Source organism: Papio anubis, chromosome 7, assembly GCF_008728515.1.
Source record: "Papio anubis isolate 15944 chromosome 7, Panubis1.0, whole genome shotgun sequence".
Taxonomy (NCBI): Eukaryota; Metazoa; Chordata; class Mammalia; order Primates; family Cercopithecidae; genus Papio; species Papio anubis.
In genome coordinates, this window is record NC_044982.1 from 76777717 (window position 1) to 76804960 (window position 27244).

At 35.5% G+C, this 27244-nt stretch overlaps 1 protein-coding gene across 2 annotated transcripts in view; it reads left to right on the top strand.

Annotated features, from left to right (window-relative positions):
- The window catches only part of PRKD1 (protein kinase D1), a 359062-nt gene that overhangs the window by 199807 nt on the left and 132011 nt on the right, over positions 1–27244 (top strand). For both annotated transcript variants that reach the window (XM_017961082.3, XM_031668218.1), the window contains exon 2: positions 6325–6463. In XM_017961082.3, coding sequence (XP_017816571.3) covers positions 6325–6463 — 139 coding nt within the window. The remainder of the gene's footprint in view (positions 1–6324; positions 6464–27244) is intronic.

Below are 27244 nucleotides of genomic sequence, written 5' to 3' on the forward strand. Positions count from 1 at the left end.
AAAAAACAAACAAACAAACAAAAAAAAAACACTTAAAGGCACATCACTATCAAATTGTTTAAAGTCATTGATGAAGATTAAAACTGTAAACTAATTAGGGAAGAAAAAACATTGCATACAGGGGAACAGATAACGCACACTTCTCATCAGAAATAATTCAAAGCAGGAGACAAGGGAATTACATTTTAAAGCGCTAAAAACATTAACATACAACTCTATATACAATAAAAATAGCTTTCCAAAAAAAGATGAGATAAAAACTTTCAGAGAGAAAATCTGAGAAAAGTGTTTGCCATCCAGCTTATATGAAATACTAAAGAAAATTCATCAGATTGAAGAAAATGATACCATGTGAAAACCTGGATCTATACAAATCCATAAAGAGTGAGACAGAAATAGTAAAATGAGATACTTTTTTATTTTAAGAATTATTTTAAAGGTAATTAATTATTTAAAGCAAAAATACCATTCTAGTTTGGTTTTTTTTTTTTAACATTTGTGTATGTAAAAGACAGAAAAATAACATAAAGGAAGGAAGAGGAGAAATGAAAATATACAGTTTTAAGGTCATTGTATTGTATGTGAAATAGGATAATTATCCAAGGAAGTACAACTGGGTAATAAACCAGGAGAGAAGATAAAAAGAAGTAAAGTACCAACAAATAATATCAAATAATATAGAAAAGGAAAAAAAGTAACAACAAAAAAACAGATGTAACAAACAGAAAAAAATTGGTAAGATAGTATCCTTAATTGCATATACATTAAAATATAAACGATAGAAACAAGTTAAAAGGTAAAGATTGTTGGCTGGGTGCCATGGCTCATGCCTGTAATCCCAGCACTTTGGGAGGCAAAGGTGAATGGATCACCTGAGGTCAGGAGTTCAAGACCAGCCTGGCCAACATGGTGAAACCCCATCTCTACTAAAAATACAAAAATTAGCCGGGCGTATTGTGCTTGGCTGCAATCCCAGCTGCTCGGGAGGCAGAGGCAGGAGAATCACTTGAACCCAGGAGTTGGAGGTTGCTGTGAGCCGAGATTGCACCATTGCACTCCAGCCTGGGCAACAGAGTGAGACTTGGTCTCAAAAAAAAAAAAAAGGTAGAGATTGTCAGACTGCACAAAAAGATGAGGGAGACACATATATATATGTTGTGTACAACAACTTTATAAAGACACAGGGATTAAAAGAATGACAACACAGTGCCATGGAAACATTAATTCTTAGAAGTTTAAAATGGTTATATGTTCATGAAGGACAATAAATAATGCCAGATATAAAGAGGGATACCACATATTATGAAACGGATAAATTATTCAAGAAAATGTACCAAGTTTCATGTTTATACACCTAAGAGCAGAACTTCAGAATACTTAAAGCAAATAATAGAATTGAAAGGAAAAAGAGAAAAAAAAATCTACAAGTATATGTGAATACATCAATATTTGTCATTAATTTGTAGAACAAACAGAAAATTATTAAGCAAATAGAAAATCTGAAAAATTATCAATCAACTTAATCTAATTGATATTTATAGAACTTGCCACCCAACAACAACAGAATACACATTATTTCCAAATGCACATAGAATATTCACCAAGTTTGACCTCCTGGGCCATAAAACATCTTAGGAAATGTAAAAGTGTCAGATTTATGCAAAATAGGATTTGGACCTTAGCAGAATTAAATGAAGAATTAAGAACATAAAGATATCTGGAAAAATCTCTTGAGTATTTGGAAATTACACAACAGTCTTCTGAATAACCCATGGGTTAAAGAGAAATTCACAAGGGAATTTAGACTACATATATTTAAAATTAATTGTTTTAGTTGACAAAACTTATGTATATTTACCATATGCAACATCGTGTTTTGAACTGTGTATACATTGTGGAATGGCTACATCAAAGTAGTTAACATATACATACCTCACATACTTACTTTTTTTGTGGTAAGTACACTTACATTTTTCTACTCTCTTAGTGACTTTCGAAAAATACAATATAGTGTTATTATCTATAGTCACCTCATTATACAATAGATATCTTGAACTTATTCCTCCTAACTTAAATGTTAAATCCTTTTACCAACATCACTGACCATTTCTCACCCACCGTTTAGCCCCGGTAACCACTATTCTACTCTCTGCTTTTATGCATTCAGGTCTTTTAGATTCCACATATGGTAGTTGTTTTTATGTGCCTGGCTTATTTCACTTAGCATATTATTCTCCAGGTTTAATCATGTCCCAAATGTTAATATTTCTTTCTGAGGTTGAGTGGTATTCCATTCTGTATCAATACACCACATTTTCTTTATATATTTATTCATTGATGGATACTAAGGTTGATTCCATATCTTGGCTATTGTGAATAATGCTGCAGTGAACATGGGAATGCAGTTTTCTCTTTGAGATCTTCATTTCAATTCTTCCAGATATTCCTTATGGATACCCAGAAGTCAGATTGCTGGATCATATGGTAGTTATATGTTTAGTTGTTTGAAGAACCTCCATACTGTTTTTATAGTAGCTGTACCTATTTACATTCCCCAGAGTGTACAGGGTTCTCTTTTCTCCATATTTTCATCAATACTTGTTATCTGTTCATTTTGTTTTTATAGTAGCCATTTTAACAGGGTTGAGGTAATATTGTGTTTTTAATTTGCACTTCTCTGATTGATGATGCTGAGCAATTTTTTCATATACCTGTTGTCCATTTGTATATCTTCTTTTGAGAAATGTCTATTTTTTATATACCTATTGGCTATTAGTACATCTTCTTTTGAGACATGTCTATTCAGATCTTTTGCCTATTTCTTAATTGGATTATTTGTTTTCTTGCCATTGGGTTGTTCCACAGATGATCTCATCACTCTGTTGATTGTTTCCTTTGCTGTGCAGAGGGTTTTTAGTTTGATGTCTTAACATTTGTCTATATTTGCTTTTTATTTGTTTGTGCTTTTGAGGTCATATAAAAAAAATCATTGCCCATACCGATGTCATGGAGTTGTTGCCACATCTTCTAGTAATTTTACAGTTTTAGGTCTTATCTTTATGTCTGTAATCTATTTTGAGTTTATTTTTATATATGATGTGGTAGAAAATATTTTGAACTGAAAGAAAATGAGACATAGCTTTATCAAAATTTGTGAAATATTGCTGAAATATTTATTGCATTAAATGGTCATATTAGAACTAAGTCTCAAATGTCTCAAATCAATAATACAAGCTTCCACTATAAGAATCTGGGAAGAAAAGAACAAATTAAAGTTAAGTTAAAGAATGGAAATAATAAAGATAGGAAAAGAAACCCATGAAACTAAGTATAGAAAAATAAGAGAGAAATTCCATGAAACAAAAGCTGGTTCATTACAGCTTTCGAAAAATTGAGAAGATTGACAAATTTCTTGCCAGACCAAACAAAAAAGAAAGGATATAAAAATTAATGAAGAGATATCACTACAAACTAGATAGTCATTAAAAGGGTAGTAAGGGAATCACATGAATAACTTTATGCCAATAAATTTGACAACTTGGATGAAATGCATAGTTTTCTGAAAAGAAACAAACTGTCAAAAGTCACTTAAGAGGAAATTGAAGTCTGAAGTGTACTACACAGATATTGAATATGAAGTTTTAAGCCCTCAGCAAAGGAAAATCCAAGCTTACACGGCTGCAGCAGAGAATTCTACCAAATGTTTACGGAAGATATAATACCAAGTCCTTACAAATCTTCCAGAATATGAAAAAAAAAAAAAAGAACCTCAATCCATATATTTTGCCCTATTCAAAACTTACCTCAAAGTAGATCATAGACTCAAATGTAAAATTTTAAATAATGCAATTTGTAGAATAAAATATAGGAGAAAATCTGTGTTATATTTGGTTATGCAAAGATGTCTTAGCAAAAGCATGGTCTATAAAGAAATACATGATAGAGTGGGCTTTTTATAAATTCACAACTTTTCGTAGAAATCAACAAAGCATTTCTAAAATGTATATGGAAATTCAGTGGTCATATATCCAAAACAATTTTGAAAAGGAAAAAACATTGGAAGGCTCTCACTACCTGAATTGCAGGCTTAGGATAAAGCTACAATAATAAATAAAATGTGGTGTTATATTTATTAAAGATAGACATATAGCTCAAACATGAATTTATTATATGACCCAATAATGCTGCTTCTGGGTATTTACCCACAAGAAACGGAAACATGTACCCACTAAAACACTTGTACATAATATTAATTGCATTTTTATTTGTAATAGCTGCAAACTGGAAAAAAAGACTACAATGTCCATCTGTGAGTGAACAGATAAACAATTATGGTAGATCCATTTAATGAAATACTAATACATAATAAAAGGAGAAAGAACTCAAATGTATGTATGAATCTCAAAAACTTTATAATAAGCAAAAACAGCCAGCCAGAAAAGAGTACATATAACCTATTGTATAATTTCATTTACATGAAATTCTATGCCAGACAAGGTAAACTAGGGTGACAGAAAGTAGATCTGTGCCTGAGGTTAAGATTGTGGGTTGCATAGATTGCAATAAAAGTTTTGGGGTTGATGAAAATGTCTCATGGCTTGATTGTGATTTTGGTTATATGGGTAGTTATATTTGTCAAAACTCATAGATTCGTCCACTTATATCAATTTATTTCATGTAATTTATTCTTCAATGAAGTTGATTTTTTAAATAGTACGTGAGGTATCCATTGTTTTTTAAAGTGGAGAAGATGTTATTTTTATTTTCCCTTTGTTTCCTTGTGCTCTAATAGTATTATTGGAGATATTTCTTTTTTTTTTTTTTTTTTGAGGCGGAGTCTCGCTCTGTCGCCCAGGCTGGAGTGCAGTGGCGCGATCTCGGCTCACTGCAAGCTTCGCCTCCCGGGTTTACGCCATTCTCCTGCCTCAGCCTCCCGTGTAGCTGGGACTACAGGCGCCGCCACCACGCCCGGCTAATTTTTTGTATTTTTAGTAGAGACGGGGTTTCACTGTGTTAGCCAGGATGGTCTCGATCTCCTGACCTCGTGATCCGCCCGTCTCGGCCTCCCAAAGTGCTGGGATTACAGGCTTGAGCCACCGCGCCCGGCCTGGAGATATTTCTTAAAAAAAAAAAGTGAACTAAGTTTTTATTCTTTTAATTAGCACACTGGAAGCAGTGACATCATTTCAGCTGTTGTGTTTTTTTAGGGAAGTTAACTTTACTAAGTGACATGCAGAAATAGTTTTAAGCCTGGTCATCAGCACTGACTCCTAAGAGCAATAAGATGTTCTCATTATATTTATTTTTAGTTCATACAAAATGATTCATGTGAATTTAACCCCTAATTCTAAGACTAAGAAAAAGAAAGAGAGGTTTATAATGTATTGTTTTTATCTCCAGAAGGTATTAGATTCTGGACATTTCTCCCCGACAGTAGCTTCTTAAAGTCCACCTATATTGACATAAGTGTCAGATCTGTCATCAATTCCAGGATGAAGAAAGATAATTTTCTTTTTCCCTGAGTTTGCATCTTTTCCCACTGCATTACAAATGTCAATTTATGGCAGAAATAGCATTCTTAATAATTGCGTGAAAAAGTCATTACAAGAAAAAGGCCCTTTTCACATAATGAATTAGCCTAGGTTGTTTGCTTTAACAAAAACCCTCCATGCTGTGCAGATGGACCTTCTCTTACACTGCTCATGAGATTGTGGATTGACAGATTGCATGAAAACGGAATGGAATGGAATGCAGTAGGGGCAGCAGAAGGGAGAGTTGGGTTGCCTCCCCTGGTCTCCTGATCAAAGGACCTAGATAATGCTACTGCTCACATACAGAATATGTTTAGATTTATTGAGTCATCTCTTATTTTTGAATATGCCAAAACAGACAGACCCAGTTTTTTGCAAACAAATTGCCATTATTATGTGTAATAGAATTGGAATGAAGCGACTCCCATTTTTTATGTTATTGGATTGCTCTAAATCACGTGAAGGTGTACACCTCTTCCCACCTATATTTCTTAACCACTTTACTGCCAGAACTTATTTTAATCTTATCTCATATTCTCTTGTTTTCTTGCTCTCTAATTAGAAAACCACTTGACCATTCCTGCCCCCATGATCTATGTGATTTCTTTCCTTCTGATTTGGAGTCTTCCCAATGTCAACTCTACCATTTATTTATTTTTTAATTAAAAAAAAATTTAATGATCTAGATACTTTGAACTTTTCTAATTAACTTGTATTTGTGCCCTGAAATATTTAAAACAAAATATTTGAAAAGATTTTGACATTTACACTCTCATGGTATTTGTATTTGCAGTTCCCTGAATGTGGTTTCTATGGAATGTATGATAAGATCCTGCTTTTTCGTCATGACCCTACCTCTGAAAACATCCTTCAGCTGGTGAGAACGGCCAGTGATATCCAGGAAGGCGATCTTATTGAAGTGGTCTTGTCAGGTAGTATACTTTTATACTTTTTCTTTATCCGTAGATTAGAAGTTGTATTTGAAGAATTCTTGGGCATATGTTTTTAAGACAACATAAAAAGCATATCTCAAACTCAGCTCCAAGAGGAGATGTTGGAGCTCTGTCCACGTGAAAAAGGGAAACAAAAGATTTCCCTTTAATTGGCTGTGTCCATACCCAGTACTGCTCCAATCACGTCTCTTGACTTAACGTTTCCTCCCAGCCCCCTCTCAACTTCTGGCAACGTACAGATGGCGTCATTCAGCACCTTGAATCATTTGGACAGCAGCAAAAGCAAACAAGAAACTCACCAACAGTGAAGCTAAATTAGCTGTCAGGGCTGCAAATGTACAGAGTGTGTGGAAGCCAAGAAGTAACACCAGGGCTAAGAAGCCATTGACTTACTAAGGTCAAAAGTCCAGTAGCTGTGAGGTAAGCCAAGACCAAGGAGGAAGCCAGAGCCCAGGAGTTAGAGCAGGTCAGGTCATGCCATGTGATGCTAGTTAACTCAGTCCCTGAGAAATGGCTACATTTGCCTCTGCTCACATTTGTATTTCTTGTTTAGGATTTAGCAGTTAGTAATAGGACTGTGCCTATCCAAACAGAAAAAAAAAACGATGTATTTAACTTTCTTAAAAAGCACCAGAGAACAACAGCTAGAGTGGAGATCCTTGCAATGATACTCAATGCAATGATAATGTGTCCAAATTTTTATTGTTAATTTTTGTTAAAAAGATAATAATTATTGAGAAACTTGGATTGACTTGCTCTTTTCTCCTCTCCTGACTTCTTTGCTTACCATCTCTTTGAATAAAGGAAGTCCAGTAGCATTACAGAGCCTCAACTTTATTTCCTCAAGTTCCTCAACTTGTTCAGAGCCCAGTAATTGGATGCACTGATTATAATTCAATTTATCTTTGTTTTATTCACTTTGCTTTGATTCAGTCTAGTTATCTTTTTATCTTTATTGGTTGCCTGCCGTTGTGTGAGATCCTGGGATTGCCACAATTTCATTGTGTAGATGGATCCTATAAAACAACTTTTATGCAAGATAAAAGTAATTATTTTTCTATTGTCTATAGGGTTGCCAGTTGTTAAATAAACAAACTAAAAAAGCAAAAGCTTTGATGGTTTTTTATTAATTTTTTTTGAAGAAGTCACTTGCTTTGTCTGGGTTTTCCTTTTTCCTTTCCTTTGGCTCTTTTGACATTTGCTTACTGCACCTGACCTCTCAAAACTACAGACTAGACATGTTGTTTTCTAAGTTTCCTGTTTCTGAACACTAAATTAATTATTCAGGGAAATCATGCACTGGGTCAGTTCTTGCCATAATTCATATTAAACTCATAGCTAGGCTGCTTTGTAAATAATGTGTTTTATGAATCCTTTTGCCTTATGTCAATGTCCAGAAATATATGAGGATTTTTAAAATTGCATTTCTAAATATAATGTATTATTCTTTCCATTTTACTTTTGTTATCAAGCACTTTAGAGTAGTAGCAGACAGATTGAATGCAACCTGTGTGTGGGTGTATTTATGTAGGAGAGGACTGCCTATTTGCATATTATCCCAGCGTTAATGAGCCAGACCTGCTGTTCCCTTGTGTTGACCTGATATAGCCCTCTAGAATTCCCTTGCTGCATGAGAACAGCTTTCTGCTTTTCCTCTCCCATCTTTGCAAATTGAGAACTTCATTGTGCATATGCCCCACCTCCCCTGCCATCTACCCTTTATGTTCCATCTCTCCTGTTTTCCTGGCCACAGTTGTTGACAGGGCATTTAAGAGCAGCCGGTTTCCTTACCTGCTTTCCCAGCACCAGATTCCAGAATGGCTCCCTTACTCTTACCAGCTATTTTGCTGGTATTTAAAAGGAGCTATTCTGTAACAGTTTAATTCTAGTTTTGAATGACATAGTGCCATTTTCTCAATGTCATTGACCCTTTAAATTATTCAATTATGTATATCAATTGCACACACACACAATTACGTTTAGATCGCCTGCGCTTTCCCAGGACCATCGGCAACAGTGTTCTCCCAGCTCCTCTCCCATTCTATTGCTTAACGTTGTGATTTGCTCAATAAGTGTTTATGTTTACAATAGTTTTTTTAAACCATTCCACCGCCCTGTATTACAACTCTGTTTCTTACCCATATCTCTTATCTCTTTTCCCTTAGCCTTTTTAGGCCCTGAGTCTATTGTGATCAAATGCCTGATGTTCCTTTCTTTTTCCCAGTCTTTATGTCTTCCTTGCATCCTGACTCTCCTGAAGGTGATATCCCATTTCCAAGAGGCTTTGCCTCTTATTTTCCTCCACTCTTAGTCGAGGAGTTGAGTGATATGGCCCTCTTCTGATTTCCCATTGCCATTTAATTATTTATGTCATCTTTGCAGTGAAGTGATTTATTTTCCTTGAAGACTCATTTCCACTTAAGTATGGCAATAATCGGTGTCAGATTTCTAATCTTACTTTCCATTTTAAGTACCCATTCATCCTTGGTTTTGTTAACATTCATGTTTATGATTCCTCAGATTCCTTATTGCTTATTTTTGTTATCAGTCACCCATAGTACCATTCCTGACTTCACCAATAAGACAAGGCTCCAGCTTCAAAATCTCCACTTGGTAGCACTCCTCTTCTCCTACTCTAGCCTGTCCATCTTGTCCATCTCTACCAAGTACACATTCCTGTTCCCTGTCTTTTTCACTGTATTTTAATCATTAACTCCCTACCATTTTTGACTTTATTTTTCTATTTCTTTTTTCTCCACATAGCATGTGGCTTATTATATTCATGTCTTACACTACACTTTGATGAAGTCTCAGTGACCTTGTATACCCGGGCAGGGCCTGTAATACCTGTTAATAATCTGCATTACTTTACCACCCATTTTTGCCACTCTTTTCCTGAGCCACATAGGACACACAGTTCCCAGCCTACCTGAGTAAATGCAGATCCAACTTGCACCTGGCCTAACCATTGTTCAGCAATATTTTCCCTACCTCATCCTTTTGTTATCCATAGATGTGCAGTTCTCAATAAATATGTATGAGTTCACATATTAACTACTGGCTATGAGAATAAAGTTACTACATATACAACATTTTATAAAAATATCAATTTGTTGTAAAATATTGTTTATAGATATATCCTCAAAAATAAGCTGAACTTCAAGTCTTCTTGCCATGCATTCTTTTGGCCCACATAAGAGAAATTAGGGCCTATCAAGTGAGCAGCATTGTACCATGTTATAATTTGAGGCAAGGCAAGTGATAGCAGCAAGGACACTTCAGGCCATAGGCGCAGGGGAGCTTGGATTACATACTCATTCCTGACCCAGTCCCAGGAAGGGTGCTGATTGCCCTGGGATATATGCTATTTCCTGGAGGTGTAGTTAAGCATCAGTTTCACCAAAACTGCAGTGGGTAAAGGAATAAACAAGCTGTGGACATTTTCCTTCTGAAGCCCTGTAGTTTTACTGTTAAATTTTATTTATCCAAACTTTCTTTTCCTTATCACAAATTAAATTTTACTCTGTAGTTTGATGTAAACATAACCTGGTTGTTTTTATATTTAACAATCTACCAGCAGGAACATTTTCTGACATAGGACTGCAGTAAAAATGAGAGAAAAAAATGGGAAAAATTTCAAGGTTAATTTTGTTTCTTCAGACAGCATCAAGATTTTTTTTTTTTCTTTGCTTATATCATTTTCTGCTCAGACTTTTCATCATCTTTTAACTGCTTTGGGAGTGAAAACTAACCAAGCTGCTTCTGGCTAATTTGCTGATTTTTTTCTCCCTCCCTTTCTTTTTGAAAAACATGACTAGTGTGTGCTAGTACATTTAAACGCAGTAAGCCAGGAAAAGATTGCTCATGAGTAAATGGATTGGGTTATTGAGGAAAAAAATAACAACTGCATGAAAGTTCCCTACCCCACCTATCCCCACTCCTGGCAAATTCTCTTTGTGTGTTAAACAAAGGACTAGCATTCTTACTATTCTTACCAAGTAGGAAAACACTGAACATGGAAATTTTTTTTTAACCAAAGCCAAAGTCAAGTTCAAGTGTATGGTACTGAACTGTAAAATCAAGGTTATGGAATGTATTTGAAGCCTTCTTCTTGATGGGCCTCTATCAAATTCTGATAATTCAGCCTTAGCAAACAAATTAGTAACAGGACTACATCGACGTGACTCAAACTCTGTTTGGTTGGTTTTGGCTTGATCTCTAATAATGATCAGTGTGTATATGTGTGTGTTTATGTATATATGTGTATGGATCTTGTAGGTCATTAAATAGAGACTAGAAAAGGACTACAAGAATTCCTCAAATAAAGTCACAGTTTTAAAAGTTTGAGAGATAAATGTTGAATCTTTCTTTCTTACATTTAAGGTTAAAAAATAGATGTTTTTCTTGGGCTTCTTTCATTATAGATTTACAGTAGATTATCGTGTATTATAACTTTTGCAAAAAACTGTTTTCACATGTAGTTAGTTATTTGGTCCTCACTATCAAGAGAAGGGAGCCTCATTAGAGAGCTGGCCCTGTAGTCCAGGCAGAAGAGGCGTGGGCCTATTCTCGGGCCATGACGGAAGAGCTGAAAATGAGGCAGAGAGGTCAAGACATATTTTAGAAGTAAAATTAAACAAACATAATAACCATTTTTGATGGAGTTGATGAAGGAGGAATGAAAAAATGAATAGAACTCTCAGGAGAGCTACAGCATTGTGAGAGTGTGATGGCATTTCCTTTAGCCCACCACAAGTCTTGCCCTCATACATTGTTCAATGTGTTTGCCAAATGGTTCAGGTACTTATCTGAGGGGCTGAGGAACTAATTTCTCAGGAAGGTAGTACCATTGATTTTCTTCGTGATTTTGTACACGTTGCAAAACCTTTGAGCTTCAGGATTTTTTTTTTTTTTTTTTTGAGGCAGAATCTTGCTCTGTCACCCAGGCTGGAATCTTGGCTCACTGCAACCTCCGCCTCCCGGGTTCAAGCAATTCTCCTGCCTCAGCTTCCAGAGTAGCTGGGATTACAGGCGCACACCACCATGCCCGGCTAATTTTTGTATTTTTAGTAGAGACAGGGTTTCACCATATTGGCCAGGCTGGTCTTGAACTCCTGACCTTGTGATCCGCCCATCTCAGCGTCCCAAAGTGCTGGGATTACAGGTGTGAGCCACCGTGCCTGGCTTGGGCTTCAGGATTTTTTTGTTTGTTTTTTAATCAAACAAAAAGCTTCTACTAGATGAAAATATCATACAGTGATAATATTACATGCATTCTATTTTTGTTTTCATTCTGGAAATAAAGCATTAGACATGAGGATAGAGTATAATTTCCAGGGCCAGAACATATGAGTTCATATCCTTTTTCTATTCTTCACTACTTACATCATTGCCAAGACATGTAATCATTCTGTGCCCACGTTTCCTCATCTGTAAAACGGGGATAACCCTAGCACCTATATTGTAAGGTGTTTACATAAATTAAAATAAATTATTGCTTGTAAAGCACCTCAGACAGTTTCTATACACAGCAACTCCACAACAAATGCAAACTATTAAGATTGCTTCTTCTCCGCACACTCTAAGCAGCCTTTAAATATGATGTGTATGCTTATTAAACATACCACAAAAGGGAATCCTGGTCTGTTAACTCTGGGACATGTTGGACTAAACAACTTTAAAGGAATTATTTGCTGCAAGAATCTTCAGACCTTTGATGCATGCTGATATGAAGCATAACTCTCCAAAATCATGCCCAAGTTCACTTTCTCATGGAATACTTTTTCCCTCTCTGAGCATCTGGTGAGTCCTGGTTCAGCAGGCCACTCTAGAGATACTCCTCTGTGTTATGACCATGGAAGAAATTGTCTGAGAGGATGATCCAGTCTCTCTACACAGAAGATTTGAGCCATAGAAAAGTAGGAGTTAGGAAGCATGAAATCTTTGCTTACATAATATCACAGGTTTTTGAAGCAGTTTATATAAATAATTTGTTTCCTTCACAATGACTCTGGAAAGTAGAGAAGTCAGATATTTGAAGCTATAGAATATAAATTGTAACTTGCCTATGTCCTGCAGATAGTAGGAGTAACACCAGAGTCTGAATCTAAGTGTTTAGTCACTCTGAATACCATTTCAATACCATTTAGCCCTTTGAATTTGAAGAAGTAAACAGAAATAGTTGAGGACTTGTTCAAAGAATTCCTACTACAGTATGAATTTATATTTCAGGGACCATTGATATTTGTAACAGCAAAGGTAGCAGTGAGCTTCAGGAACCATTGAGATGATGTTTATCATAGACCATTATCATCCTCTTCCTCATAAAAATGTAAATATTTAATTCATATACTCAAACTTTAATGAGGTTAAGGAACCCTGAAGCTTCTTCTCTATAGTTATAATACAAAATATAAAGCAGTATAACAGTGCCACTGCATCACCAGGATCCCATCATGAGCTCACAATTCTGATCAAAATGGAACTAGTGTCTTAGGGTCACTATATTTAAGAAATCCTTATAAGCATGTTTTTCTCCTACTAAGATTCAGTGCCTAAACCAGAAACCAGAAAAAAAAATATGTGGTAACACCATTTTATTAAACTTCTTTTTTCTTTTATAGAAGGTGCAAATTACTGACTTTGTATAGCATTGTACCAGTTATATTAATTTCTCTTAGATATAAAACATTGGTTAGCAATGTAGCAATATTTTATCTTCTCTGAAATTTAGGCAGAAGATAAAAACCCCAAGAGTGATATATTAAGTCACTGTATTATTTCGTCAAAAGTACATTACATAGATAAAGTTTTTGTTTGTTTGCTTTTAAGAAAGCAGAATTCATTATAGGCAACACCCTCTCAGCCCTCCTACTCCTTGGGCAATTAAGGTTTTATAAGACCTGGCCTTCAATGCTCAATTTATATTTCTTTGTGTTTGTACTAGTGTTACAGGCCAATGGAGCCAACTCTTATCTAACTTCAGTTGCAATTATCTTTGCAGGTGGTTTTGTAACAGTGGAAACTTTAAATGTGACAATATACATCATTTCTCTTTTCTCCCAAGTATGGCTTATTTTAAATGTGTCTTCAGCATTTCCTTTTTATGACCGTTAATATTCTCTTTCCATTCTTATCTTTCAAGTAAACCTGTGTATTAGTCCATTTTCATACTGCTATAAAGACACTACATGAGACTGAGTAATTTATAAAGAAAAGATGCTTAATTGACTCACAGTTCCACATGGTTGGGGAGAGCTCAGGAAACCTGCAATCGTGGCAGAAGGAGAAGGGGAAGCAAGGACCTTCTTCACATGGCAGTAGCAGACGTACCTGTGAGAGCTCAGAGAAAACTACCGTCTCTAAAACCGTCAGATCTTGTGAGAATTCACTCACCATCATGAGAACAGCATGGGAAAAACCACCTCCATAATTTAACCACTTCCCTCCCTCGACACGTGGGGATTACAGTTCAAGATAAGATTCGGGTGGGGACACAAAGCCTAACTGTATCAACGTGGTTTTAATTTCTTTGTGCCACGCTAAACCATTTTCTCAGAGAAGAGAATGCAGACAGCAAATAGACTGGAATGTTTCCATAGACTCCCACTTTTCCCTACTTGTGACTTCAGTAGGGATATTGTGCTTGGAGCACTTCTTCCTCCCTTTGATAGTTTTCTTGGTTATTTATCTCCTTATAAAGTGGATTCTCCAGGGAGGAGATGTAACAGCAATGACACAGTAGTGCTGGAAATTCTGTCCAGGTCAACTGGGGAATAAGACAAACCCCGAAGTGAAAAGTCTTTTGAAGCCTTTTATTTCATATGAAAATTTTATGCACATTTTCCATTCTGCTGCATTATATTCTTCATGCTGTATACTTTTAAATAAATAATGTTTCTTGCCACATATTGTTCTTTTAGAAATAATAGTAACAATAGTGATGGTAATATAAGGACATATAGCATTTATAATATGTTGTTATGCACTGTTCCAAGTGCTTCACATATATTAATTCAGAAATATGCATCATATTTATGTTATATCTCCACATAGCTTCAATTTCATAAGTAGCTGATTTTCAGTCAATACTTTGGAGTTGTCATTTATTTCTTATATAATGTTCAGCAAGTCCACCTCATTTCCCTGAATCTTGATCCATCTGCTGTAAAATAGCATTAACAGTATCTCCAATATATGGTTGGTCTGTAGAATTCATGAGAATAAATATAAAGCATTTCACAAGATTGTTGCCAAATGTAAAGTACTCAATCCTCTCACCACCCCCCCTCCCCCAGCCCACTGCACTACACATTTCTTGAAATAGGAGCGATTTGTTTTAATATTTGAATCTTTAGGATCTGGTATATCACATGCGATCAATATCTATTTATTGAGTGAAAGAAGGAATCCTTAAATCAGTGAAATGTACAACCCAGCAAATACATGAATAATTAAATTGATGTCCTATATATGATATCCAAAAGTTAATGTTGTTGTATAGGAATTGAATTTTAGTGTCTACCATTAGTTCTTCTTGACATAATCTATTAGTAAAATTAATATTATAATCTGATTAATTCTTTTTTTTCTGGACTCTTGTTATCACCTAAATATTGTCAAAAAATATCTTTTAGAAAATTGTTTATTTTAAAAAGTCCTGTTTTTAAACATTGCAGTTTGTTTCACAGTATTTCTCAAGCAAAATTATACTTAATTCATGGAATACCAATTGTTTTCCTAATTTCTATGACTCCTGGATTGTGTTCATCACCATGACCAAATAACCCCATTTGCTGTTGTACTAAATTCACTCTTCAGTGAATCAGTTTTCCCAACCATTGCTCTTTTCTTCCTAAATATTCTTGCTTGCTTTCTGAGATATATCCAGTAGTTACTCCTTTTTGATGTATCCCCCAGTGCTCATCTCATTTGACTTCATCAATTTATTCATTGTCTGTTCCTTTCTGGAGCCTCTGTGTTTCATATCTGTGTTACAGCTCCTAAGAGGTGGCCCTGAAGATGGCCTTGGGCCCTGGCCTTTCTATTTCAGAGTCTGGAAGGAAAGAGGATTGTTATCTTGAAGTCTGGCTGACCTCTCCTGCTGTTCCTTCTTCCCCTCCTCCTACCCATATTAGAGCTCTGTAGTTTTATCCATTTAGCAGAACAGCTGTCCCTGCCTAAGGGTCAGCTAGCAAGACCTACAGAAAAAGTTGAGTCATGTGCTCCAGAACTGGATTCGAAATCTCCATAGATCTCTGTCAGCAGTACATGCCGTGGTTTTCATGGAAGAATATATCAAGCTCCTCTCTTCACACAGAATTAGCCTAAGGCCTAGTTCCTCAACATCTGGCAAGTGGATTTTCAGCCAGAAATTATTGTTTCTCCTTCTCTTCTCTTTTCATCTATTACTGTGCTAATTGAAGACAGTATTATAACTGTCTCCCATGTAAACAGGAAAAGAACACGAGGGCAATGAAAACCACACAAAGGGGACTTTCATCTCTATTCTCTGGTTACTGTGAGGCTAAAAATTCCTTATATTTGCTGCTTAGATTGGAAGTTTAATGGTCTGGTGTAATTTACGTAAGTGCCATGTTAGGGCCTCGATGGCACAGCAGGACTTGGGATATTAAGAATCATTCTAAAAAATACATAGTAAGGCATTAGGTTGTTATTTTTGTCTTTATATAAATTGGCTTCTAAAACACACGTGGCTTATTTACTAAATTTGATTCTGGATTATTTGGGGTTTATTTTCAAAAATATCACAATCCATGTCAAAAATGAAAACTTGACACATAGGATGTAATGAAATGTATGAGTTATAGAATATGACAATACTATGAAAAATGTTTTAGGCAATTACAGTATCTTGCAAAGAGGGATAATTTTGGCTCACTTCAATAAAGAGGTGATAGGATTTGTTTTTAGTTAGAATGTTTGAAAAAACCTTTGGTTTTCTGCTGAGTTGGACAGCACAAATTTCTTGTGCTTGAGGCTTAAACTAGAGAATAACAATGTTTGGGTTTTTATTTTGCCTATTTGTTACAAAAGTATGAAATTCCACTGATGAGAATTGGCTGAGAGATACGCAGTGCAACCATTTATCTAGGTCTGCACTGTTCAGTGTGGTAGCTTTAAACCATATGTGACTATTTACATCTAAGTCACAATAGCCACATTTCAAGTGTTCAATAGAGACATGTGGCTAATGGCTGCCATATTGATATAGAACATTTTCAGTACCTGAAAAAAGTTCTATTGGACAGAGCAACTACATAAATCAAATTTCACTCCAAAGAGGGTACAAACCTGGATCACACTGTTTACACACATGTACAGCCTGCAGAAATACTTTTGCTAAAATGACCTTCAATGTGACATATTGAATGATGTTATAAATAACACACTTGTAAATTTTGGTAGCATATTTATTTATTTAATTATTTATTTTTATTTTTTAAATTATACTTTAAGTTCTGGGGTACATGTGCAGAACGTGCAGGTTTGTTACATAGGTATACATGTGCCCTGGTGAATTGCCGCACCCATCAATCCATCATCTATGTTAGGTATTTCTCCTAATGTTATCCCTCCCCAAGCCCCCTATCCCCCAACAGGCCCCAGGGTGTGATGTTCCCCTCCCTGTGTGCGTGTGTTCTTATTGTTCAACTCCCACTTACGAGTGAGAACATGCAGTGTTTGGTTTTCTGTTCTTGTGTTAGTTTGCTGAGAATGATGGTTTCCAGTTGCATCCATGTCCCTGCAAAGGACGTGAACTCATCCTTTTTTATGTCTGCATAGTATTCCATGGTGTATATGTGCCACATTTTCTTTATCCAGTCTCTCATTGATGGGCATTTGGGTTGGTTCCAAGTCTTTGCTATTATGAACAATGCCACAATAAACATACGTGTGCATGTGTCTTTATAGTAGAATGATTTGTAATCCTTTGGGTATATACCCAGTAAAGGGATTGCTGGGTCAAATGATATTTCTTGGTCTCGATCCTTGAGGAATCGCCACACCGTCTTCCACAATCGTTGAACTAATTTACAGTCCCATCAACAGCGTGAGAGCATTCCTATTTCTCCACATCCTCTCCAGCACCTGTTGTTTCCTGACTTTTTAATGATCACCATTCTAACCGGTGTGAGATGGTATCTCATTGTGGTTTTGATTTGCATTTCTCTAATGACCAGTGATGATGAGCATTTTTTCATGTTTGTTGGCTGCATAAATGTCTTCTTTTGAAAAGTGTCTGTTCATATTCTTCGCCCATATTTATTGTGGAAGCATATTGTGGAAGTCTCATGGAAGAAATTGTTTACTATATCACCCAGTGATTTCCTTACAGCACAAATTCCTCATACCTTAGTACCCCAAATAGCTCCATTTTATGAGAAATATTACTCTTATTACATCTAATGTTTGTTTCTGCTTTGGTTTTGGACTCTCAAATCTAATTTGTAGACTGTTTTTAATAATGGTATAAGTTAATACTGCATTTCTTTTATTATACTAACTTGTTGTATTTGGCATAATTCCCAATTTCTCCAGGGTTTTAAATTATCTGTATCTTATTTAATTCTGTGCTACATAGAATACCCTACTGATTAAAAGAACAGGTCTAGAAGTAACCTGCCTGAGTTTAATTTCAGTAGCTGCTGTGTTTACTAGCTGTGTGGCATTAGGAAAATTATTTAGTGTTTGAGTACCACAGCTTCCTGATCTGCAAACTGACAATTGATCATGGTTATGATGTAAAGTATCGAGCACATTGCTTAGGACATAAGGATTTTGTAAAATCATCTTAGAAAGAAAGGATACAGGGAAAGTAGAAAGGAGAAAAAGAAATAGATCAGGAAGAGCAATGCAGTACTATGATAAAATATATAGCCTATTAGTACCATTTATGAATGGCTTTGTTTCCCTGTTTTATCTCATATTTTCCGAAAATGCATGGTGTAAGTTTTGGTGGCTTACAGAAACATACAAAATATAATAAAATGTCAGTAACTGACAATGGATGTTGTCTAAGTTAGAAAAGACAACATTTGGTTAAGTATATAAATTCTAGAATATCCATTTAAAAAACAGTCATATAACTTTATTTTTATACTTCATAAGCTGCCTTGAATCATATAAAAACCTGCTCTTAAAGACCAGATCTTTCTTTGGTGAATTCCTTGATGTTTATTCACAAATGAATCATCTAGATTTTGGATAAATGTACCTAGTGGCATTCTGAATGCAGGTTTAAAAATGTATTAATCAGGATTGGTCAATGAAGGTCAATATCAATCAAGATTGTTTTATGGTTTTATGTGGATAGATGCTCTTTTTTACTAAGAGGTCATATTGGAATGCCTTTTGATTTCTTCCTATGCAGTGATGAAAAATCGTAACAAATACTTTATTTCCATATTCAGTTCTCTCTTTCTCTCTACACACACACACACACCACCACCACCCCCCCCCCCCCCCCGCCCCCCGCTCCAACACACACACACACACACACACACACGACAAAAGATCCTGGAAGAGGAGAGGAAGGAAAGGCAGAATACTTCATACCCTCAAGATCAATGATCATTAAAAGTCATTGAAGGCTGCCTACATTAACAAAGCCAATTGGAGAATGGCTACTAAATGGCTATCTGAAGACTTCATGGACACTAATTATTTTTGTTGGAGGTAAAAGATTGGGCTTCACTTGAAAAGCTGCCAGATATTCCTTTTGTTCCATGATTGGTGGCGCATAACACTTCAGTTCAATAACTCAGCCATGCCACCATCTGCCCAGCACTCTCATTCTGCTGGTTGGCATGTCATTTATTTGCTTTTAACATGCAACCCATATAAAAATCCCTCATAATCTGCCAAAATTAGAAATGCAGCTGTTTTAAGTCTTAAACAGCAATAGCACTATTCATTATGCCAGTATAGAGGAATAAAATAGAAAAATGTATTTGAAAAGAGCAATGCTACACCAGAATGTATTTGTACCTTCACTTTTTTAACATTCAAGACATCTACAGTCTGCTACCAGTGCTGACTTCAGGCTTAAAGTTGACACATAAATATACCAAATAGCTTCTTTAGTACATATCTTTTAATACAAGAATTGGGATTTGAATCAGCTCTGAATTATTTTTCATGTTATAAAGCAATTTCAGCCTTTCAGTTTCTAGAAAATGAAAAATTTCTGGCTAACCCCGGGTCTCATCTTATCCTATTTTTATTTTCCTCAGAAGTTTCTTGAGGTTCTGATCATTATAACTTGTTAATCCAGAGAAAAACTTATCATGTAGAGCTGTGTGGAGAATTCTCAATGAGGCAAGCAGTTAGTTAGTCCCCTATTTAGGGGAAAAAAATGATGAAGAGAAAAAAAAGAATTTTCTCCCCCATACTAATCTTGTGGTGCTGAAAAATGAAATCCAAAAACTACCTTTTGTTTCACTGTGCTCTCTGCAATCACATTATTTGGGAAAGATAGGTGTTAGGAAACAATAAAGATCTGGTATTACTTTCCAAAGACAACTTTCTTCACAGTGAGTTAGACATACTTGTTTTGTGACAAAAGTTGGATAGTTTGAAATTGCTTTGCTTAATCCTTTTCAATATTCATAGAAGTTTAAAGGCCTAAGTTGAATTCATTTGGCTATGTGTTAATGATGATCCCACATGAGCTCTTTCATCATGTGAATTTCACAGACTTAAAAACATAATTTATATTTGTGAGAATCAACCTGTAAAAAGTTATTTTCTTTCTATGAAGTCAGGGCATGAAAAGTAATGGTTGAGCATGACACAAACTTACTAAAATAGATTTACTTGATAGGCGTTTATTTACCTTACGTCTCCATCAAGATTAACAGTACTAAAGAACAAGGACTGTAAGCTGTGGTTCTTAAAAGATCCATATGACAGTTAGGTCAGTACCAGATAGAAGATAGTCATTCTGAAAAGACTTGTTCATGATTGATATGTTTGCTTGGCAATTTAAGATTTCATAATTGGATCTCAATTTTTAAAAATTTAAATTTGGTTTTAAGCAGTTAATATATTTGGAAAATCCCAAAGTTAAAATTCTGTGACTCTTGTTTCATATTGCATGTAGTGGTTTCTAACCACTAATGAAGGAAAAAAACCCCACATTATTCCACTGTCTTGTTTACTTCTGTATTTGCATTGTATATTGTGTTGGATCTAGTTTATAGCTGTGTGACTGTCAATTGCTGTCTTAACTACCAAATAGTGCAGTGTAGTTTAAGTCCATGTAGTCTTAGGTTTCTAAAGTTAAAATATTATTCCCTTCCTTTACACCAATTAGCATAGTCCTGGCCTCTCTTACTCTTTAGAATGCATTGGACTTTCTAACATGTTATAACAATTGTTATAAAATTTTAATGAAAAATATTTAATTATATAGCCTCAATATACCACCTTTTCTACCCAGGACAAATGTGTAATATTTATCTATTGAGCCAAATAGATTCATCTATTTTGTCCTTCAAGGTCAACAGCAAACTTGGGCTTATCTCATGTATAAATCTCTATTCTTGTTCTTTCTTTGCTTTTAAAAACTTTTAGTGCTGAGCAGAGGTCTTGGTTTGCCATCTCTAATGACTGAAATCTATTCTTGGTCTCCTGGAGTACTTAACATGCAGAACGAGGGAGACAAGCACAAATGCATCTTTCTAGTTTTGAAATCAGATTGTCCTTCATAGATGATACGACCCTAGCAAGGGTTTCAGTAGCCAACCTAATATATTTTGTTAACAAACTTGTATTTTGGAATAATTTTAGATTTACAGAAAAGTAGCAAAATATACACAGTTTGCCTCACCCAGATTTATTTTCCCCTAATATTATCATCTTACATTGTCATGGTACATTTGTCAAAACTAAGAAATCAACATTGGTATATGATTTGAACTTACCAGTCTTTTTCATTAATGTCCTATTTCTGTTCAGGACTCAATCTCTAGCACATTGCATTTTGTTGTTATATTTTCACAGTCTCCTCTGGTCTGTTGGGGGTCTGGTCTGTGACGGTTTCTCAGACTTTCCTCATTTTTCATGGACTTAACCATCTTGAGTAATACAGGCCAGGTATCCTGTAGAATGGTCACCAATCTGGGTTTATCTGATGTATTTCTCATAATTAAACTGGGGTTACAGATTTTGTGGAAGAATACCATAGAAGTGAAGTAGCTTTCTTATCATGTCACGTAGGGGTACATGATATCCACATGACATCACTGATAATGTTAACCTTTATCACTTGGTTAAAGTTGTGTTTGTCAGGTTTCTCCACTGTACAGTTTCTATTTTCTTCCTTTGCCCAACTCTGTCACTAAATCTGTCTCACCCTCAATGCAGGGAAGAGAAGGTCCACCCTCTGGAGAGTGGAGTGTCTGCATATATTAAATAGAATTCTTCCATCAAGAAGATTTGTCTCTTCTCCATTTATTTATTCACAACCCAATTTTAGGTCTTTATTATTTTTTACTGCATTTGATAACATGAATTCTAGTGCTGCTTGCCATAGTTCTGTTTTTTAATTCAACTTTCCTTCTTAAACATAGAATAAACACACACACACACACACTGTGTAAAGAAGTAATCGTGAACACTAGTGACTATCAGTATAACCAACTGGGATTGCTAATTTTGTGTCAACTTGAAGGGGCCATAGAGTTCTCAGATGTTTGGTTAAAGGTTATCCCGGGTGTGTCTGTGAGGGTGTTTCTGGATGAGATTACCATTTAAATTGGTAGACGGAATAAAGTAGATTGCTCTCCCTGATGTGTGTGGGCATCATCCAATAAATTGAAGGCCTGAATAGAATAAAAAGAATGACTAGGGGAAATGTTGCTCTCTCTGCCTGTTTCCAAGCTGTTGCGTCAGCCTTCTCCTGCCTTAGAACTTAGAGTTGGACTGGAACTATGCCATTGGCTCTCCTGGGTCACCAGCTTACCAACTGCGGATCTTGGGGTTTCTCAGACTCTATAATTATTTGAGCCAGTTTCTTATAATAAGTCTTTTTATGTATCTGCATCTGTATCTATCTATTTCTCTTACTGGTTCTGTTTCTCTGGAGAATCCTAATACAACAACTGTCCCACTGAACAATGAGAGCAATGCTATAATCCTGAAAAACCCTTGTGTGCCCCTTCCCTGACTCTGTCCCTTCTTGCTGTCTTGAAATTTGTGTTAATAATCTCCTTGAATTTATTTTTTATATGGTGGGATTTAAAAATCTATGAATTGGAATTCTGGGATGATTAAGTAGGTATGATTCTTAATGCGACAAAACCTGTAAAATAATTACTCTCTATTTTTCTATTTTTCCCTTTTACTTAGGGAAGTAAATTGTATGTCTTTTAAAATTCTTTACTAGTAACAATAATGAAACATACTCTGTTTACTGAGTAAACTAACTTTATGGGACAACTTTATTCCATAACTAATCTGCTTCTGAAACAGGTGCTAATCATAGATATAGGAAGCTCTTCTCTTTAGATCTGAATTTGCCATCAACAAAGGGAATTTGCTTAATAACAATTTCCAAGCATGCAGTACATCTTGAAGAAACTTGGCATATTAATGCTATAGTAAAAGTGAATAAAGTACACCAAAATATATCTTATAATAAATATTAAAAATTTTGCTATCTTGGGACTGGTTGTAGCTTTATTTTTATTTAAAGACCTAAAGTTTTGTTTGTTTGTTTGTTTTTGTGCCAGGGTCTTGCTCTGTGACCCAGGCCAGAGTGCAGTGGTGTGAACATTGCTCACTGTAGACTAGACCTCCGGGTCTCAAGTGAACCTGCTACCTCAGCACCCTCCCCACTTCTGTAGCTGGGACTACTGGCATGCGAGCCACCATTCCCGGCTAATTTTTGTATGTTTTGTAGAGAGGAGGTTTTGCCATGTTACGCAGACTGGTCTTGAACTCCTGAGCTAAAAGGATCCACCCACTCCCAAAGTGCTGGGATTACAGGCGTGAGCCAGTGCACCCAGCCTAAAGTTTTTTTTCTTAAACAAATATTCTAACTTGTGAAGATGCTTGATCCCTTTACCTCACTGAGACTAATTAGTAAGAACAAAATATCTAGACAAACCTTTTATTTAACATCATGGCCACCAATACATTTTGAAATTAAGTTTTCAAAAAATTCAAATGCTCATGCACTTAAAACAATACCTATTCAGTCACAAAAATGAAGACTCGTAGATTCAAATTCTAATAATAGTTTCAATCCTCTGTTTCATTATTGGTTCCCTCTGAAGATATATAAAATTATCCTAATGCCACTCTTTAATGTCATCCTTTAAATATTCAGTGCCCTAAAGTCTTATTATTTCTAGGTTGTGCTTTCTCAGTTCCTTCAACTCCCCATTGCCTCATTTGGGGACTTGATTTGGTCATCTTGTTAAATTGTCCTTCCTAATGTCATCTTATCTGCTTGATGAGGACATCATTATGTGTTAGTTAATTCCTTAGGTAGGAATGATAAACATCCTGGAATGACTAACAGCATTTATTCAGCAACATTTGTGTTTTTGATAAAAGGTGAGCCTCCAAATGTAAGGTTGACAAAATTACCTTTGATGGTCAAGGAGCTGCTGTTAGAAGAGATGGGCGGTTGGTTAATGAAGATTGATATGTCATTAGCCAGATATTTTTGAGAGGTCTTGGCAGGGTCAGTAATCTATTAGCCTGAAAGATGTATCCCAGGGGCCATCTTATGATGATGAATAAACAGTGATCCAGGATGGAACATCAACATTCATAAAGCCAACAGACACAATCTAGAGTCAGGAGTCAGTGAAAAGTTACTAATATCATGAAGTAATCCAGTAGTGAGTTTCATATACAAACTCAGCTCTTCTAATACATTAGAAGAAATGCTTTGCCTTGCTTCCAGTTCCCTTTTACACCTGCTAGTCCTTCAACCTGTACTATTTGTATGCATTTTCATCCTCATTTGATTTGCCTGGCTAATTTCAATTCATCCTTCATGACTCACCACATATATCCTTCCCTAAGAAACTCACCTGAAATACCACATTTGGGCAACTTTTTCTGCCAGTTGTTCCCTTCATTAACATTTATCTCACTTTGTTTATAATTACACTTTTGCTGGTTTTAAAGTAGATGATACTCTGTGAAAGAAGGGACCATGATTATCTAATTTGTAAGTGTGATAATAATATCATAGGATTTTTTGGTAAAGATTATATGAGATACTATAAGCCACTTACATGTTTTAACATTTTTTCTTCTTCTTATCATCCTTGGTGCCTTGTGCAACATCTGGCAATAAGTGTTGCTAAATAATTATTTTTGAATATATTAAACTTTCACACTGATTGTTGTCATGGGTGCTTAAGTCAGATTTGAATTTAAATTTGATATGGATGGTAATCAGTTTAGAACATTATCATTATTACCTGTCACTCCAAAGACAACATTCTTTTAATGGATGTTAGCGTGGGGTTTTAAAACTCATAACTTTAACAGCATCTAACAAGATTTCCTGGAAAACACTCATCAGTGAACAAGAATAATGAACACATGGATTGAATTTCCATTGAAATTCAAAGGCTTAAAAAGAACTGGGGAAACCAATTTTATAAAATGGGCAAAGAATTTGAATAGACATTTATCCAAATAAGATACACATATGACCAATAAGCACATGGAAAGGTGCTCAGCATCATTCATCATTAGGAAAATGCAAGTCAAAACTATAGTGAGATACTATTTCACATCCAGTAGGATGACTATAATCAAGTAGACAGACAAAACAAGTTTTGGCAAGAATGTGGAAAGATTGTAACCCTCATAAATTGTTAATGGAATGTAAAATGGTGCAGCTGCTTTGGAAAACAGTTTGGCAGTTCCTCAAGAAGTTCGCAGCAATTCTACTTCTCGGTTTATACCCCAAAGAATTGAAAACATATGTTCATACAAAAGCTTGTACACAAATATTCATAGTAACATTATTAATTATAGCTAAAAGTAGAAAAAATTGATACTCATTAACTAAGGAGTGGTTAAAGAAAATGTGGTATACCCATTCAGTAGAATATTATTTGACTATAAAAATGAAGTACGGATACTTGTTACATCATGGATGAACCTGGAAAACATTATGACAAAATGAAGAAGCCAGTCACAGTTTATATGTTTTATGACATTTATATGAAATGTCTGGAATCAGTACAACCATAGAAACAGAAAGTAGATTAGTGGTTGCTATGGGCTGTGGGAGGGAAGAATGTGTCGTGACTAATGGTGATGGGGTTTCATTTTGCAGTGCTGAAATATTTTGGAATTAGATAGCAGCAATGGTTCAGCAACCTTATGAATATTTTTAAAACCACTGAGCTATATACTTTAAATGGGTTAATTGTATAGGATGTGAATTATCTCTCAATAAAGACAAAAAAAGTAAATAGAATCTGGCTTTTCTCTTCACCAAGAGGATAAAAGTTTGATAAAGGGAGGGTTAGGTTGGTGCAAAAGTAATTGCAGTTTTTGCCATTACTTTCAATTAATCTCTGAAATGAAAGCAGTGGCGAAAACCACAATTACTTTTGCAGGAACTTCCTATGTTAAAATAGCATGGAGGTCATTCATAATTTTAATTGCTTTAGTTCTGTGGAATATAAGGATTAGAATGTCGAGAAGCTGAAATAAATTTATTTCTTGGGACCAACATAGGGATTGTGGTTATTCAGATCATCCTCTTTAGAGGATAACATATTGACGTGAGTGATTCAAAGGATTTGGCTACAGTACCTTGCAGTCCTGAAGTACAGTTATGCTTTGCTTCTGTGAAGCAGAGGCTTTCCACTCTTGTCAGTGCAGAGCAATCTACAGTGGCATTTTGTGCAGTGGTATTTTTAATGGAATAACACTACATCTTTAGCCTTGATAGGACAAATATCACATGGATCGAATTGTGTGAGTCTATTTGTGTGTGTGTGTGTGTGTGTGTGTATGTCTGTGTGTATAAAAGAGATATACCAAATCCTTCTAGATACACGTGTCTGCTCTTTCAACTTATTTAAACTTTTTAATTATGCCATCTACACACAAAAAATGAGAAAAAAATAACTCATTTAAAATACCTGAGTAAATGTGCATAAATATGAAGTCATTGAACATATAGAATGGAAGTTTGGGGTCTCAAACAAAACAAAACAAAAAACCAATTATTGTTGAGGGGATACCCAGGCTCCCACGTGAATGCTCTTGAGATTTGCATTAAAACAACATTGAAACTGGGGCAGGGGGTGGGCGGAATTATTGTGCAGTGGTAAGGGCTTTGGAGTCAGATGCACTTCGGTCTGATTCTCTGACCTCTTTGAAGGCTTTTTGAAGGATTCCTTACAGTGCAGTTCTTCAATCAGAAAGTAAATTTCTTGTCATTCAAAGTAGGATAGCAATATATTGTAAATTAGGATTTTACTTTGGCAAGAATGATAAAGAGATTAATTGGACTAGATACCAAATGCTGTTATCCAGATATCCAGGTATAAAGGATGAGTGGCTAGTAGTACAAAGATGAGAGACCATTCCATAGGAGTTGAGTAGCCCTTATTTTATATTTTTCTGATGGTTTATAAAAGAAGACCCATGGCATAAGTATGTGTTTTATTTCTGAGTCATGGGTCTTCTTTTATAAACAGGCCTTTCCCCTGGGTCTCTGTCAGATATAGTAAGGAACATGACTGT